The 18,409-nt window shown below is 46.7% G+C and overlaps 1 protein-coding gene across 1 annotated transcript in view; it reads left to right on the forward strand.

Moving 5' to 3' along the window:
* Positions 1 to 366: 366 nt before the first annotated feature.
* The window catches only part of TPRG1 (tumor protein p63 regulated 1), a 35,785-nt gene continuing 17,742 nt past the window's right edge, over positions 367 to 18,409 (forward strand). Inside the window, exons 1-3 of the mRNA XM_033148154.1 lie at positions 367 to 581; positions 1,511 to 1,602; positions 6,433 to 6,609. Of these exons, the coding sequence (XP_033004045.1) occupies positions 375 to 581; positions 1,511 to 1,602; positions 6,433 to 6,609 (476 nt within the window). The 5' untranslated portion in view covers positions 367 to 374. The remainder of the gene's footprint in view (positions 582 to 1,510; positions 1,603 to 6,432; positions 6,610 to 18,409) is intronic.

Raw genomic sequence — 18,409 nt, forward strand, 5'->3', positions numbered from 1 at the left:
AAACATTAAAAATCATTTAAACCCCCCACCAATAAACATTGAAAGGGCGCCAGCCCTTTCATTAAAAGCAGCCAGTTCCCCAAAGCCTGTTGGAATAAGCCCAAGAAGGATGCAGCCAATCTCATTTCTCTAGGAAGCGAGTTCCAAAGTTGTCTGGGAACTGCCGTCACCAAGGATGCCTGTGAGGGGGGTGGGGTTGAGAGAAGGGCGTCCCCCAAGGATTTCACAGCCCAGGCAGGTATGTATGAGGGAACTTGGTCCTCCTGATAGCCTGGCACTGAGCTGCATCTGTTAGAGACACAGGACAGGAGGGCAAAGGGAAAACCGCTGTGTTAATCCTTTGGGTGCCTCTGCTTGCTTCGAAGGCGGCCGGGATGTCTGGCGGTGGAAACTACCAAGAGTTCAAAACAGTGGAGATGCAGCAGCAACAGGAGCTGGAAGAGAAGAGCAAGGGAAATCCCGGCGCTGGAACAGCGCAGGAACCGGATTCAGGGTCCTTTCTGCCGTCTGCTCCCAAGACCCTGCTGTACCCGCGTCCTCACGCCGACCCCTACGATTCAAGGAAATACTTCGCCACAAGGGTGAGTCAGCCCTTTTCATTTCCGGGAGGGGTTGCAGGGCCTGTAAGAAAAGGCACGGAATGGAATTGCCGAGTGGGAAGGGACCCCGAGGGTCATCTGTTCCAACCCTCTGCAATGCAGCTTCAGAGATGGGCGACCTTCCCTCTTGCATGGTCTCCTTTTTCTCACAGTGGGGTGGCATAGCTGTCAAGTTTCGGATTTGAAAATAAGGGATCAGCAGCCTCACCTATCCCGGGGACAGTCACATGGCAGTGGTGGGCGGAGCCAGAAGCAAAAGTGGGCGGCACTGGTGTGAACGCGTGCAGTAGGCTTACTGTATTTTGGAAATGCTGCCCGTGGGCTACGGCGTCTGTAAGGCGGGAAATGGCTCCCGCTTGCTTTGAGGCTGCAAGGAGGCGAGGTCTTCCCAGTCCCTGGCCAGCAGGGGGAGGGAGAGGAGCTGCTTCCTTTGAAAAAACGGGAAATTAAAGGGATATAAAAAAATAAGGGATAGCAGCGGGAAACTGCTTGAAATAAGGGAGATTCCCGGGGAAAACGGGATACTTGACAGCACTGGAGGGTGGTGAGGCAGGTGGGTTAACAATCTACCCGTGATCCACTGTGTGCAGAATTTTGAAGCCAGGGCACAGACCTGAGATCTTTGCTATGCAGTGAGGAACATCTTGTTTTTTTAAGCTAGGAGGATAGGAAGCTGCCTTATAGTGAGTCAGCATGGACAATACTGAGCTGTTTTGTTTTGTTTTTTAACATGCAATTGTTGTAACCCACCGTGGGACCTGCCCTCAGTCAGGGTTTCTGCTTAATGCTCAACGTCTTTTCTGCAATGGTTACGACGGTTCACAAAGACCAAGCAATGCCTGTTATTTCCCTGCACATGATTTTCCTCTGTTCCTTCTCTCTCCTGTGATCTCTCTCGCTTTGTTCTTCAGCCCGGAGCCTTTGACCAAGCCATGGATGACCTCAGGGCCCATGTGACAGCAAACATGGGGGAAACGGCCCACAGCTTCTGGCTTCTGGCTGAGTAAGCCCCTCTTCCTTATTTAATTTTATTTATTTGAAGCTTCTGTGCCCTGTTCTTCAGCCAAAAAAGCTTCCAGAGCGGCTTATGTGCAATCAAAACATGATAGTCTCTGCCTGCAATCTAAGGGACACAACACACAAGGGGAAAGGGATGGGGAGGGAAGAGGAAGGTAACAGGCTGAAATTGATCCCACGCAATCTGATTAGACGGCACTCTGACATTCTTCCATCCCGGCCCTGCCTCCCACGGTGGTGTCTACCTCCTTCTGAATTTGAGCAATTTTACCTGCAAAAAAACTTTGCAAAATCGTTACAGGAGATCTTGAGGTGCTCAATATGACTCCAATGGCAAAGGTGATGGTGTTAGATACTAACCCCCCCCCCCCCCGAAAGAGTCTCTTGGTACTGTTTTCTGCAGATGCAATAGAGGCAGTAAAGAAAGTCCTCTTCACCATTGCCATTGCCATTGCCACTTGGTAGGCTCGACGTTGAGCTCTAACCCGTGTCCAGTCCGATTCAGAATGAGTTTTCCACCACCGGCACTCTAGCTGCCTCAGCAATTGTTTCATCGCCCTCAGCTCCAGGGAAAGCCACAGGGCTGTCTAGCCTCCTTGCAATCGGAGAGGGCACTTTGCAGCCAGATAGTCAATGTGGTTGTTCAGTCGTGTCCGACTCTTCGTGATCCCGTGGACCAGAGCAAGCCAGGCACTCCTGTCTTCCACTGCTACCCGCAGTTTGGTCAGACTCACGCTAGTCGCTTCAAGAACACTGTCCAACGATTTCATCCTCTGTCGTCCCCTTCTCCTTGTGCCCTCCAACTTTCCCAACATCAGGGTCTTTTCCGGGGAGTCCCTGGAAAAGACCCTGATGCTGGGAAAGATGGAGGGTGCAAGGAGAAGGGGATGACAGAGGATGAGATGGTTGGATGGTGTTCTTGAAGCTACCAACCTGAGTCTGACCAAACTGCGGGAGGCAGTGGAAGACAGGAGTGCCTGGAATGCTCTGGTCCATGGGGTCACGAAGAGTCGGACACGACTAAACAACAACAACAACAACAACAACAACAACAAATAATAATAATAATAATAATAATAATAATAATAATAATAATAATAATAATAATGCAGTAATAATAAATCCCCTATGACTACCATACTCGGTGTCTTCTTATGGTTCTAGGAAACTTAACAATCTTATTTCTTCCGGCCAAAGGTTTTCAGAAGAGAATTCTGTGTAGAATTTCCTTCTTCCATTTCCTAACCCTTCCAGAATCCTGTCTTGCTCCTCCTGCTGCCGCTGCTGCTGCTGCTGCAGATATAGCTCGCAAAATGGCACCTCCAATTTGCCTCCTGGATATCAGGCGGGTAGAGAATTTTGGGGTGTCGTTTCCACTCACCCCCAAACTGCACTCCCACTGAGCCCTTCCCAAACAGTTTGTAAAAAGCTGGTTTGGGGCAGAGACCTGTCTGTAAGTTATAAGACTTGTTGGGTCACTGCATTGATTTCCTCATGCTTTGCGAATATTCCAACCCCCCTTTCCCCCCCTCTAGAACATCTCCTCCACACCATTACCTATTTTCCTTTTAGATTATAGTGGATATTTTTTTTCTGTTGCTATGGAGAGAGCTATGCAAACTGACAGGGCTGTATATATAAATAATAGCAATCCCTCCTGACTTTAAAAAATCTCCTTTCGCTTCCTGCAAAAGTCCTCAAAGTTGTTGCTTTAATTACAATTTCTCCGTTGCCGCTGAACAGCACGCCGTCCCTCAAGGCAATGCATGGCGATTGGAAGGAACACCTTGGCAGATGTTGTTTTCTCTGGAGACCATGTAATTATAAGCCATGCAAATCTCAAACAGTTGCCTACAAAATGCTATAAAAAGAACCATATATGGTACAGATACCTGGTGAATCATTTGACCAGGAATTGCGTTTTTTTGCAGTTTCAATACTGCCCCCTGGTGGGTGAAGCGTGAATTCTCGCATATATCGTTTATTTCGTTTATTTCACAAAATTGACACACTGCTTGATTGCAAAGAGGAAAGAGACACCAACTTCTAAGATAAAACAAGGAAATCAAGGGAAACTGACAACGAGACTTTAAATTAATATACAAAAAAATGGAAAATGCTAAAATAGATTAAAATTCACACCGATTTTCTAAGCGTCTTTGTAGTTTGTCCAAAAAGGAATGTTGTGGTTCAAAAAAAAAAAAAAAAAAAACCATCCAGGGGGGTTGGGGGATAATTGGTAATCCTACACGGAGACTCTGTTTGCGTTTGGAATGAAGACCTTGTGAGTGAGGCAGGGGTGTGAAGCTTTACTAGATGATGCCAAAAAGAATGAAATCATGGGCACAGAATCGTAGAATCTTGGTGTTGGAAGGGACCCTAAGACTCAACTAGTCCAACCCCTTGCAACACAGAAATCACAGCTGAACAATCCCTGACAGATGGTCACCCAACCTCTGCTTAGAAATCTTGGACGACAAATGACGTTGGAACTCAGAACTCCCGACAAATTTGTTTCTGATATTGCAAATTATGCAGAATGAAGGATCTCTTCTGCTACATCAGATTAAAAAGATTTTGCAGGAGGAGGATGGTTTTCACAGAGCCCAGAAAGCGCTATTTCCCAGCCTGCTGCAACCAAGGAGGAGGAAGGAAATTCAGTTTGCCTAATAATAATAATAATAATAATAATAATAATAATAATAATATTTTATTTATACCCCACCCTTCCCTGCCGAACAATTCATTAAAATGACAGATTTAATTACAATTTAAAATTTAATTTAGACTGTAGCCTCATTTTTAAGTAGCCCAACAACCACACCAAAAAAATGAAACATCAGGGTAAAACTGAAACCAACCCAAAGCCCCTGCGGAAAGATGGCAAATCCCGCAGGGCCCTGGTCTCTTGTGACAGACCGTTCCACCAAGTCAGGGCCAGTACTGAGAAGGCCCTGGCACTAGTAGAAGCCAACCTAGCATCCTTGTGGCTCGGGACCTCCAACAAATTATTATTTGAGGACCTTAAGGTCCTACCCGGGACATACCAGGAGAGGCGGTCCCTTAGGTATGAGGGTCCTAAGCCGCATAGAGCTTTAAAGGTCAAAACCAGCACCTTAAACCTGACCCTGTACTCCACCGGGAGCCAGTGCAGCTGGTAGAGCACTGGATGAATGTGGTCCTGCGGCAAAGACCCCGTGAGGAGCCTCGCCGCGGCATTCTGCACCCGCTGGAGTTTCTGGGTCAGCTTCAGGGGCAGCCCCGCGTAGAGCGAGTTACAATAATCAAGTCTGGAGGTGACTGTCGCATGGATCACTGTGGCCAGATCAGGGCGAGAGAGGTAGGGGGCCAACTGCCTGATACGGCGGAGATGGAAAAATGCCACCTTTGCTGTGGCTGTAACCTGCGCCTCCATGCGTGAGCTTTCCTAACCCAGACTCCCCCAAACAACACACAAACCTAAATGCTGCTGTCCTGAGATCCCCGTTTCCCATGCGTTGCAGGGGGTTGGACTAGATGACCCTCGAGGGGTCCCTTCCCACTCAGCAATTCTGTGATTCTATGTTAATGGTCTGCCAAAGTTCAACTGGGACTGCGTTGACAGCTAGGGCCATTCCTGGACCGAGAGAGCCTGGCCACCGTACTTTGCGCATTGGTTACTGGATTGCCGCAATGCTCTCCATGTGGGGCTTCCCTTGGGATTGATCCGGAAGCAGCAGTCAGTGCAGAATGCTGCAGCGCGATTGCTGACAGGAGGGAGGCCTTGCCAGCATGAAACACCTGGGCTCAGGGATCTGCTGCTGGCCTGAGATCGAGGTGTTACGATTAGAAACTGTTAAGAGTACGCCAAGTTGGCAAAAATGGCAGGGGAACTGAGAGGCCATAGTGACCAAACATTTATTAAAAAATGGGACATGTACAAAAAAAATTACCTTAAGGAATACTGTAACAATATGACATCAACGGCAGGCCTTGAATGACTGCTGTGATTTTGTGGACATTTATAGAATAATAAGTTAGTAATGAAAATTAACAAAGGTAAAATGGATAGGGCGCTAGACACCATAAGTAGTAGATGCAAGATGGGGTGACGGGAAGTCATTATAGAAGAAAGAAGAATTTATTGTGATTGGATGTAACACTTATTGCAGATTTTATTTCTCTGGGTGAACTTTTGTTTGATTTTTTAAAAAAAATTCAATAAAGCATTTACAACAAAAAACAAGGTGTTACTATGAGTATATAAAACCCGTAACAACTTGGGACCAGTTTACCTGTGAGATCGCCTTACCCCATATGCTCTCACCTGAGCACTTGGAGTGATGGAATTGGCACTTTTGCAACACTTTGGAACTCCCTGCTTATTGACACCAGGCACTAGGCACCTTCATTGCATGCTTTTTGGACCCACTGAAGACATTCTTATTTGGGCAAGCCTACCCAGATTGAGAAAGTTACAGGTGGGTAGCCGTGTTGGTCTGCCATAGTAAAAAATAAATAAAAATAAAATTCTTTCCAGTAGCACCTTAGAGACCAACTAAGTTTGTCTCATACCAAGAACAAACTTAGTTGGTCTCTAAGGTGCTACTGGAAATTTTTATTTTATTTTATTCAGATTGAGAAAGTTTGCGGGAGTTTTAATTTGTTTTCATCTGTTCTATCGCGCTTCTAATTTTCTGTAATTTTTCAATCATGGCGGCATTTTTAATTATTATTCCTTTATCTTTTTTTGCAAACCGCTTTGAGGTTTTCTCCTCCGTTCAAGCGGTATATAAACGTTATTAAATAAATAAACTATGCTGGGTCTCCTCTCCAGGATAGACCACTGGAACAACGAGAAGGAGCGTGTCGTGGTCATCACAGACTCCGCCCTCCTGGTCTGCAAATACGACTTCATCATGCTCAAGTGCCTGGAACTGCAGAGGGTTCCCCTGAGCTACATCAACCGCATCTGCCTGGGTCCTTTCACCTTTCCAGAGAAGTCCTTGGACAGGTGAGGCACACACCTGCGGGTGGACAGCGTGATAATTCGGGGGGGGGGGGAAGGTTGTGATGGCTCCAACCTGCTTTTGATATGTGCTGCTGAAATGGAGCCTGCATGTTCATGGAATCACAGAATCGTAAAGTTGGAAGGGACCCCAGGGAGTCATCCAGTCCAACCCCCTGCAGTGCAGGGGTCTCAACTGAAGGATCACTTTGTGGACTCTCCTTCCTTGGAGGCTTTTTTTTTTTAAGATTTTATTATTTTCTACATTAAACAACAAATACACAATACATCATACAAAAAACAATTGACAAAAAGCAAAAAGCACAACAAACACAATAAAACAATGAAAAATAACAAAGGAAAACTTATACATACCTACACAGGAACACTAAATGAATAATTGTTTAATTCTAATTTCAAATCTTATCTGGGGACTTCCCCCGTTCTCTCGACTGCGTTCAGTACTAATATACTTTGGTAACTTTGTAACTATTTTCTTATCATTCACCATTATTCTTAATAAACTTTCAAAATACTAACTAATCATATATATTTCATTACTTAAACAACATAACCTTAAACATTTCTAAACCATTCATAACATTACTTCTAATATACTATTTTTGTCTAACATCATCTAGCTAAAGCCACTTAAACAAACTGATTCTGCTTCAAATATCTAACTTTTCACGATTTTTTAAATAGTCCTTAAATTTCTTCCATTCATCTTGCACCTTCTCCTCCCTCTGGTCTCGGAGTCTCGCGGTCAGTTCAGCGAGTTCCATAAAGTCCATCAGCTTCATCTGCCATTCTTCCACTGTCGGGAGCTTTTCACCTTTCCAGTTTCTTGCAAGTAAAATTCTAGCAGCTGTTGTGGCATACATAAAAAACACTCTATCCTGACTGGGTATCTCATGGTTAGTCATGCTCAAAAGGAAGGCCTCTGGTTTCTTACTAAAAGTAATTTTCATTACTTTTTTGAGTTCATTGTAAATCTTCTCCCAGAAAACCTTAACCTTTGGGCATGTCCACCACATATGATAAAAGGTACCTTCCACATTTTTGCATTTCCAACACATATTGCTTGTACCATGATATATCCTAGCTAACTTCACTGGTGTCAAATACCATCTGTATATCATTTTCATAATATTCTCTCTCAGTACATTACAAGCTGTAAAGTTTATACCTTCCTTCCATAACTTTTCCCAGTCATCCATCATAATATTATGTCCAACATCTTTTGCCCAATCTATCATTACAGATTTAACCATTTCATCTTTTGTATGCCACTCTAGCAACAAATTGTACATCCTGGAAAGGTTTTTAGAGTTCGGTTCAATTAATTCTGTTTCCAACTTTGATTTTTCTATTTGAAAACCAATTTTTTTGTCCAATCTAAAAGTTTCATATATTTGGTGATACTGCAACCAGTCTGTGACGTCTTCCTTCATTTGTTCGTAACTTTTCAGCTTGAAAGACTGACCTTCTTGCTGCAGTATATCCGCATATTTCGGCCATCTTGCAGACATATTTGGTCTTTTATACGCTTTGGCCTCTACAGGTGATAACCATCTAGGGGTCTTTTTCTCCAGTAAGTCTTTATTTCACATGCAAACCTGGAACAGGGCTTTTCTGACTATATGATTCTTAAAGGCTTTGTGGGCCTTAACTTTATCATACCAAAGATATGCATGCCACCCAAATACATTATCAAAACCTTCCAAGTCTAACACATCAGTATTTTCTAACTTAAACCAATCCTTCAGCCAGCAAAAGGCCGCTGCTTCAAAATAAATCCTTAAGTCTGGCAGGGCGAAACCTCCTCTCTCCTTAGAGTCTGTTAGGATCTTAAATTTAATTCTAGGTTTCTTCCCCTGCCAGATTAATTTCGTCAAATCCTTTTGCCATGTCCTAAAACAGTCTAATTTATCTATAATTGGAATCACTTGGAATAAAAACAGCATCTTTGGTAGCACATTCATCTTTACAGCAGCAATTCTGCCCATCAAAGAAAGTTTCAGTCTTGGCCATGTCTCCATGTCTCTTTTTATCTCTGCCCAAACTTTTTCGTAATTGTCCCTGAACAGGTTTAGAGTTAGGTTGACTCCTAGATATTTCACTTTTTAAACAAAATTAAGGCCAGTGCGATCCTGCAATTTCTGTATCTGCAAAGGGTTCAAGTTTTTAGTCAATATTTTGGTTTTCGCTTTATTTAATTTAAAGCCGGCTACACGTCCAAAAAGTTCAATTGTCTCTAAGGCTTTGGGAACACTGCTTTCAGGTTCTTGTAGGGATAACATCAAATCGTCCGCATAGGCTCGCAATTTATATTCCTTCTCTCCCACCCTTATTCCTTTAATCTGTTTCTCTGATCTAATCATGTTCAGAAGGACCTCCAGGACTGTGGTGAAAAGTAAAGGGGAGATAGGGCACCCTTGCCTTGTTCCTTTCTCAACTCTAATTTCTTCCGATATCACACTATTTATTATAATTTTTGCTTTTTGTTCAGTATAAATGGCATTAATGCCATTAAGAAATCGTTGACCGACACCCATCTTTTCTAAATTCCTTGGAGGCTTTTAAGCAGAGGTTGGATGGCCATCTGTCATGGATGCTTTAGCTGAAATTCCTGCATTGCAGGGGGTTGGACTGGATGACCCTTGGGGGGTCCCTTCCAACTCTACGATTCTATGATTCTATGAAGGACTTCCTTTTATCTGTCCTAAATCTTCCAACATCCAGCTTCATTGGATGCGCATTGCATGTCTCCTCCGTCCGGCCTTTCTCTAAACTTGAAAGGCCCCAAATCTTGTAGCCATTCCTCTTGGGGGGAGTTTCTCCATCCCTTCAACCATTTTGGCTGCCCTTCCCTGAGTCTTTCCCAGCACCCTTGTTAAGGGCTCCCTTTGGAGAGACTCTGCAGCTGGCAAAACTCCCCTGTTCCAGCAAAGGAGACTCAGCGGTGGGTGAAGCAAATGAACCCTGGCAAAAGAGCAGGGAGACTTTCCATTTGGTGGGGCAGACTCTCCTGGGCTCCACTCCCAACGTCTTCTGGGTTTAGGGTTATGCGGTAATTATATGCTGTTCCAAGCATCACGAGGTTTGCTTTTAAAATATATATTAAAAAGATAATCTTCATCATAATACACGGTCCTTAAGAAAATAATTGCTGAGCTTCTTATGAATGGCTGCATATGAATGGCACAGACAAGTTTGAACACAGCGCACATTCCAGTCGTGGAACAGGCTTCCTTACCTTCGCTTCCAACACCCAACACCTTGTGATTTTTGCACGCTGCTCTTTTCATTTTCCAGTTTGAAAAGGCCCTTCCTTTCCTGTTTGTTTTAAAAATGCCAGGCTTCGTTTTGCTGTGTGCATCTCGGGGCAATCCTCTCTCCCGACAGAGGCCCAGACAGTTTCAAGCAAGAGGTTCTCTGCCCTCTCCAGGACCGGTGCTAGGGTTTCTTGCGCCCTAGGCAGACCACCTTCTGGTGCCCCCCGCCCCCCGCCAAAGCCTGCTTTAGCGGGAGCCGGGGGGTGGTGTAGGGGGCAAGCAGCACCTCTCCGCTACAGCGGAGAAGCTGCTGCTAGCCCGTCCCACCTCCCCGCCCAAGCCTGGCCAGCGCCCCCTCCATTTTGGCGCCCTAGGCAATTGCCTAGTTCACCTTAATGGACGCGCCGGCCCTGGCCCTCACTTGCAAAGTCCCCACTTCAGGGGGACACGATGCATCTTTAGGTGCACATAACAAACAAGACTCTGCTTTCACCCTCCTGCCTTGAGAATGCTGCTTGGATGGCTTTAGGAAAGGATTGGCCAAATTCATGGAGGAGAGGGCTATCAGTGGCTACTAGAATCCTAGAGTTGGAAGAGACCCCAAGGGCCATCCAGTCCAACCCCCTGCCAAGCAGGAAACACCATCCAAGCATTCCTGACAGATGGCTGTCAAGCCTCCGCTTAAAGACCTCCAAAGAAGGTCTACCTCCTATGCCCTGCCTCCACAGCTGGAGGAAGCAATGGTTCAGAATACCATTTCCTGGAAGCCCCGGGACGGGAGAGGGCTCTTGGGTTCAAATCCAGCTTGGGGGTTTCCTGCTAGACATCTGGTTGGGTGCTGAGAGAACGGGATGCTGGACTAGAGGGGGCCACTGGCCTGATCCAGCATGCTTTAATTAGGGTCTTATGTGCTAAATGTAAGTCACTTAGTCGTAATTAGCTAATATGCAGCGTTCCCATGCGGGGATCAAACCTGCAACCTTGGTGTTATCAGCGCCACACTCTAACCAACTGAGCTATCCAAAGCACATAACAAGTTACAATAATAATACAATCATACATTGGTTTTCGAACAGCTTAGTTCCCAAGCATTTTGGCTCCCGAACGTCGCAAACTCAGAAGTGACTGTTCTGGTTTGAGAACTATTTTTGGAAGCCGAATGTCCAACAGGGATTCTGATTTGGTTTTGGAACGTTTTGGAAGTCGGACGGACTTCCAGAACAGATTCTGTTCGACTTCCAAGGTGCGACTGTAATAATCATAATCATAATCATAAGTTTGATAATAGTGCAATGTGGAATGTATCATCTCCCCAAGAAATAGGCAGAATCAGGTTCATGGGCTAGGAGAAAGTTCCGGTCTTAATATTCCAGCCTTGTTGGTAGACATTTATATATTCATATCTACTGTATATACAAATAAACTTTTCCCCTCCAGAAACAAGTTGCTTGAAACAGCTTAGCCAAACAAAAATAATGCTCCTTTCAGAAAACAATTACCAGGCGCTGCACTTTACAGACTAACATGCTCCCAGAAGACTGATTCCCTGCCCCAAGGATCTTCCAGTTTCACACAGCAAAGGGGAGCCTGAGACTCCTGGCCATTTGAGCTGCGGGTTCCAGTTAAGCTACATTTCCCAAGCACTGCGCAAAATTGCCCTCTGGCTTCCTTTGGCTGATGGAAAGGAAGGGCGGGGGGGGGGGGGGGAGAGAATTGGCTTGAGGTCACTGTTCCCAAATTGCTCTGCCCACCGCATGCCAAAGTCGGGCTCCTCTTACTGACTCTCCTCGGGACGTGCCCAAACTTGGCCTTCCAAGTGGCGAGGCCAAGCTGGTGGGGTTGTTGCGGCTGTGTTGTGCTAAGCTAAGAGGGGAAAGGCGGCATCCTGTTCACATAATGGAAAAGGAAGCAATCAGCTTGGCACACCTGCAGAGTGCTGAATGCTGCAGAGATTAACTTATTCAAACATTTGACCTCATCTCACAAGTGACCTTGCAGTGACATCTCCCCATACCTGGAAATGGGTTTGGAAGGGAGAGTGGTTTGCAGATCTGCCCAGCAGGACACCTGGGCACCTGGAGATGGTTTAGAGGCAGGCCTTCTGGGCAGGAAAATCATAGAACTGTTGGAAGGGGCCACGAGGGTCACCTAGCCCAAGCCCCTGCAATGCAGGAATCTTTTGCCCAGAGTGGGTCTCAAACCCATGACCCTGAAATTAAGATGCTCATGCACTACATGTATTTGACAGCCATGAAGGACAAAGCTTTCAATGTACTAGCCAGGGTGGCTCTGCCCTGCCTGCACAATCGGAGGCAGCAATGCTTCTGAATACCAGTTGCTGGAAATCAGAGAATGGAGGGAGCTGTGTTCGAATCCTGCTTGTGGATTTCCCATTGAGGCATCAGGTTGGCCACTGTGAGAACAGGATGCCAGATGAGACGGTCCCTCTTTGGCCTGATCCAGAAGGCTCTTCTTAGGTATGGGTATTCTGGTTCCCAAGGTATCTATAGGGCTTTGGATACTGGTACCAGCACCTTGTCTTTAGCCCCAGAACTCGCTGGCAGGCAATGCAACTCTTTCAGCAGTGGTGTAACCTGATGGTCCTATCCTGCCCCAGGGGTCTAAGACTGAGATAGGCCACGGACACTCTGAATATTCCTTGGGACAAGAGTCTGCCTCTCTTGGCATCAACTGTGGGGTGTTTGTGCATAAAAAGCCGAAGGGTTCAAGACTACGGATGGGTTCAAGACTGCACGCTTTCTGCAACAAAGCACAACCACCCTTCAAAATCCACACTTCTCTGAATTTTGCAGTGCGGTTCTCCAGCCGAGCAACGTGTACATAAATGCACCTATTAGTGAAACCGACATGCAAAGTGCATTAAATAAGGGGAAATTGCATTGCAAAAAGTGCATAGAGCAATTATACAAAACTTGTGTACACACAATTACCATAAATATGCACTAAAGTGCTTTTGAATTTGCTTTTTTTTTAAAAGCAGCCAACTGATACAGAGAAGTGAACTTAAGACCAGGAAAATATGAAAACGAGAGAAACCCAAAACTTAGATTTGGTCATCACACAAGTCCTTAGAATCATTTTTGTGGTTCTTCCTCTGCCTCCCAAGACCCGGCTTGAAGTCACAATGTAGGACATGCCCCATGGCAGATTAAACCCTAGTTTTGGGCAGGGGGGAGACCCTCTGAACAGGGAGAGGTCTCCACCCATTACCTGTGCTTGCCATGTTTGAGAAGAGATGGTGTCCCACCTTGCAAAGGAGTGTTTGCTGCAGGCAACTCACACATGAGCTTATGTCAGAGAGAATAACCTATCCTGTGTTGGGTGTGTGTGTGTGTGTGTTTGGGGGGGGGGAGAGACTGGAGAGGTTTGTAAGCCAAAAAGTGTGGGGATGTGTGTACCACCCATTATTCCATGGATGAGGCAATGCTGCTCGGGGAGAGCCAAAATGCCCTTGGCTAGTGAGCTCATGCGCTTGAGAAGGCTGGGTGCCTGCTGGTTGTTGGAGCAGGGATTAGGCAAGGCTGGGGCTGAGTTACACTCTTCTCTTCAGCAGGTGGCAGTCTTCCCTCTGGCTACAGGAGGGATGGATGTCCCCAAGGGAGGGGGCGCGAGCAAGGAGAACAAATGCGCTCCCAAGGGTTATTTGCAGGCAACATGTCAAACCATCTCTCCTTGCTCTGCCCTTGAGGGATCTAAATATTCACCCTCTGGAGAGAGTACAAATTCTAAGCCCGGGGAGAATTTGCTGGCCGATGTCCTTGCGCTTGCTGGAAGGGATTCAGGATTCCTGTCCTTCCCCTAGCCAACCCTCGCTGGCCCAAGGATGGCATGTGCGCAATCTAAGAGTCTTCCACCCCAGAGATTTGGGGCTGGCACGGAGACAACTCTCAGATTGTATAAGACTTAATGGGCATGCCTGAGATGCTAAGGTGGCCCCGAGGACTGAGAAGAGGTTGTCGCTTAGGGAACAAAGGACCTATTTGGATGCAGAAAGCTCCAGGGTCAACCTTTGCCAGCATCTCCAAGAGGGCTGCAGCCAGGGATCAACGCAAACGCAAACACAGGAAGAGTCTGCTGGATCAGGCCAATGGCCCATCTAGTCCGGCCTCCTGTTCTCACAGAGCAGGACCAGATACCCCAATGGGAAACCAGCAAACAGGATCCATGCACAAGAAGCAGCTCTCGCTTCCCTTGGTCCCCAGAAACTGGGATTCAGAAGCTGCCTCCGTCCGTGGAGGCAGAGCAGAGCCATCCTTGCTGGAGCCATCGATAGCCCTCTGCTCGTCCATGAATTTGTTGGGTCTTCTTTTAAAGCCATCCCAGTTGATGGCCATCACTGTTTCCTGGGCTCAAATTCTACTTGCGGGTTTCCCAGAAGGGTACCTGATGCTTGGTGAGATGGGGTCCCTAGGGCCTGATCCAGCAGGGTCCTCTTAAGTTCCTATCAGGCCAAAGGTCCACACATCCCTATTTCTGTTGTTAGAGAATGATGCTGATAATGCCAAGGTTGTGGGTTCGATACCCTTATGGGACAGCTGCATATTCCTGCATTGCAGTGGGTTGGACCAGATGATTCTCAGGGTCCCTTCCAACTCCATGGTTCTAAGATTCGATTCGCTTCTATCCACCATCCTGTTCTCACAGTGGCCAAGAAGATGGGCTATTAGGAAGGCCACAAGCTGGACATGAGTGAAGCCCCCAACTTGGTTAGAAGTTTTCAAGCTAGGAAAAGGAAGTGTTAGAGCCCTCCAGACTGGTTTATCGTTTTTGCGGGGGTATTGTGCAACATGTCAGTGAAATGACCACAGACCATTTGTAGTGGATTTATACCATTGATGGCTGTTGGCTGTGATGGCTATGCTGTGTCTCCATGGTCAGAGGCAGAAAGGCTTTCAAACACCACTTGGCGAAAACCACAGGAGTGGGGAGTTGTGTTCGAATCCTGGAGATTTCCCATTGAGGCATCTGGTTGGCCACTGCGAGGACAGGATGTTGGGAAAGATGTGCCCTCGGCCTGATCTGATGTTCCGTGTGTTTCAATTTCGATTACAGTCCGGGTTGGTGTGTGTGGAGGAAGGGGCTGAGCTGGTTGGCATTTTTTGGGTTCCTCCCCACTTTGTGATGATTCAAGGATCCGTTCTGTCGGACGGGGTGCAGGGGCGAGAGGAGCCGGGACGTTCTGGATTGGCGATGCCATTCGGAGCGTGCCCGGTCTTGCTTGTCAATCTGGCGTGAGCCTCCCAGCGGAGGAAGGCAGATGGCTGCCATCATGTTGGAAGAGAAAACGCCACTGGGAGCCAAATTTTTGGGTTTGGTGCTGCAGCCTCCCGGCAGCTCCCCTCCAGATTGAGAATTAAAATAAGAAACAAACATCCAACCAAGATCTGAAAGGATGATCTAGTTAAATGCCCTCCTTGCACCTGAGTCATGCTGATTATTTAGGGCGTGCTTTCTGCCCCTTCAGGGGTTTGGTACGTTCCTGCCAGCCCCGCCCAGCCAGATAATGTCAAATCAGTCTCTTGGTGATGTCTGACTCCATCTGACTTTCTCTGTACCTCTCAGAGGGCAATTTTAAAAGGCCCGCTTCCCCTCCTTTGGAGCAGGGCTTTTTGGTACTCTGGCCCACTCTGTCCTTGACCCAGTCTGGCTCTTCTGATATTCTTATGATTACCGACAAACCTTCTATGCAATGCTGGCCATACTGGGTTTCTGGTAGCTGCAGCTGGGACAGACCATCTCCAGTAAGATCAAGTTCTCTTTCTCCCCTGTATCACACCAGGCTCCTCTTTGGGGCTGTTTCACCAGGTGCTTACCTGTGCTGTTGACCTGCATGGAAGAGAAACAAGGTGTTGAGCTAAAGCAAACTGCACATGCGCACTTAAAGAATGTCCCCAGGTTAAATCAAAGAGCAGGTTGAAAGATGCAGGTAAAGGTAAAAATAAAGGACCCCTGGACGGTTGTTGTTGTTGTTGTTGTTGTTGTTGTTGTTGTTGTTGTTGTTGTTGTTCAGTCGTTCAGTCGTGTCCGACTCTTCATGACCCCATGGACCAGAGCACGCCAGGCATGCCTATCCTTCACTGCCTCCCGCAGTTTGGCCAAATTCATGCCAGTCGCTTCGAGAACACTGTCTAACCATCTCATCCTCTGTCGTTCCCTTCTCCTTGTGCCCTCCATCTTTCCCAACATCAGGGTCTTTTCCAGGGAGTCTTCTCTTCTTGTGAGGTGGCCAAAGTCTTGGAGCCTCAGCTTCAGGATCTGTCCTTCTAGTGAGCACTCAGGGCTGATTTCTTTAAGGATGGATAGGTTTGATCTTCTTGCAGTCCATGGGGCTCTCAAGAGTCTCCTCCAGCACCACAATTCAAAAGCATCCATTCTTCGGTGATCAGCCTTCTTTATGGTCCAGCCCTCAGTTCCATACATTACTACTGGGAAAACCATAGCTTTCACTATATGGACCTTTGTCGGCAAGGTGATGTCTCTGCTTTTTAAGATGCTGTCTAGGTTTGTCATTGCTTTCCTCCCAAGAAGCAGGCGTCTTCTAATTTCGTGACTGCTGTAACCATCTGCAGTGATCATGGAGCCCAAGAAAGTAAAATCTCTCACTGCCTCCATTTCTTCCCCTTCTATTTGCCAGGAGGTGATGGGACCAGTGGCCATGATCTTAGTTTTTTTGATGTTGCGCTTCAGACCATATTTTGCGCTCTCCTCTTTCACCCTCATTAAAAGGTTCTTTAATTCCTCCTCACTTTCCTCCTCACCTGGACGGTTAAGTCCAGTCAAAGGTGACTATGGGGTTGCGGCGCTCATCTCACTTTCAGGCCGAGGAAGCCGGTATTTGTCTGCAGACAGGTCATGTGGCTGGCATGACTAAACCGTTTCTGGTGTAATGGGACACCGTGACAGAAGCTAGAGCGCACGGAAACACCGTTTACCTTCCCACAGCAGTGGTACCTATTTATCTTCTTGCACTGGCGTGCTTTCGAACTGTTAGGTTGGCAGAAGCTGGGACAAAGCAACAGAAGCTCACCCCATCATGGGGATTCGAACAGCCGACCTTCTGATCGGCAAGCCCAAGAGGCTCAGTGGTTTTAGACCACAGCGCCACCAGCATCCCTTGAAAGATGCAGAGCTAAGCCAGGGAACAGCAGCACGACAGAGGGGGGGGGGAATCTGCTCACCCCAATCGCAAAATCTAAGATGGATTATGAGTTGGGAATCCCAACTGAATCCCAAGTGAAATAGGAGCAAAAATTGCCACCGTTTGCTCATTTGCTGCACATGCAGAATGAACACTAATCCATATCCACTGTTATTGCTTTCAGTCCACAAACAGGAGCTCAGTCAGTAGAGCATGAGACTCATAATCTCCAGGGTCTTGACGTCGAACCCCATGTTGTGCAAAAAGATTCTTGCATTGCAGGGGGTTGGGCTAGACCAGGGGTAGGCAACTTTAGGCCCGTGGGCCAGATGTGGCCCAATCACTTTCTCAATCCGGCCCATGAACGGTCCGGGAATCAGTGTGTTTTTACATGAGTAGAATGTGTGCTTTCATTTAAAATGCATCTCTGGGTTATTTGTGGGGCCTGCCTGGTGTTTTTACATGAGTAGAATGTGTCCTTTTATTTAAAATGCATCTCTGGGTTATTTGTGGGGCCTGCCTGGTGTTTTTACATGAGTAGAATGTGTCCTTTTATTTAAAATGCATCTCTGGGTTATTTGTGGGGCCTGGAAAAGGCAAGGGGTGAGATGGCTAAAGATAGCTTTGTCATGTATAATGAGATAAGAATCCAATGTCTTTGTTCAGACCAGGTCTCTCCATGGTTTTAAGTTTGGTATACAAGATCTCAAAGTAGCTGTCTTACTACAAAGCGATTTCAGAAATAGACTGGAAAGAGAAGTGGCTGAATTGCAACTTATCACCAAACGTAAAACCATGGGGAGACCTGGTCTAAATAGTTACATGGGATTCTTATCTCATTATACATGACAAAGCTATCTTTAGACATCTCACCCCTTGCCTTTTCCTGTACGACCAATTGCAGTTGTTAACAGTCGTCAACAGGTTTTCCACACCTATCAGCCGATCACCCATTCCCACCACCCTTCTGAGTAATACCCCTCCCCACTCTCTCACTATATATAAGGGTCTGGTGACTTCTGTTTCAGTGTATCTGGAGAAGTGTGCATGCACACAAAAGCTCATACCAAGAACAAGCTTAGTTGGTCTCTAAGGTGCTACTGGAAGGATTTTTTTTTAATTTTTAATTTTGTTTCGACTCTGGCAGACCAACATGCCTACCTACCTGTAGCAATGTAGCATGAACTATCCTAGTTTTGTATGAGGTTCAGCGGGCAGGACTGCCCTGCCATTTGGCTAACTGATACTGCCACTGCCTCACGCAAGGGTGCTCTGGAGCAGGGAGAAGTAGGGAAGGCACTGGGAGGGCAGAACGAGGGGCTCCGTCATGTGGCCTGCCCTAAAGAGCCCTGCCTTCCTCTTGTGAGGA

This window comes from Lacerta agilis, chromosome 5 (genome assembly GCF_009819535.1).
Source record: "Lacerta agilis isolate rLacAgi1 chromosome 5, rLacAgi1.pri, whole genome shotgun sequence".
Taxonomy (NCBI): domain Eukaryota; kingdom Metazoa; phylum Chordata; class Lepidosauria; order Squamata; family Lacertidae; genus Lacerta; species Lacerta agilis.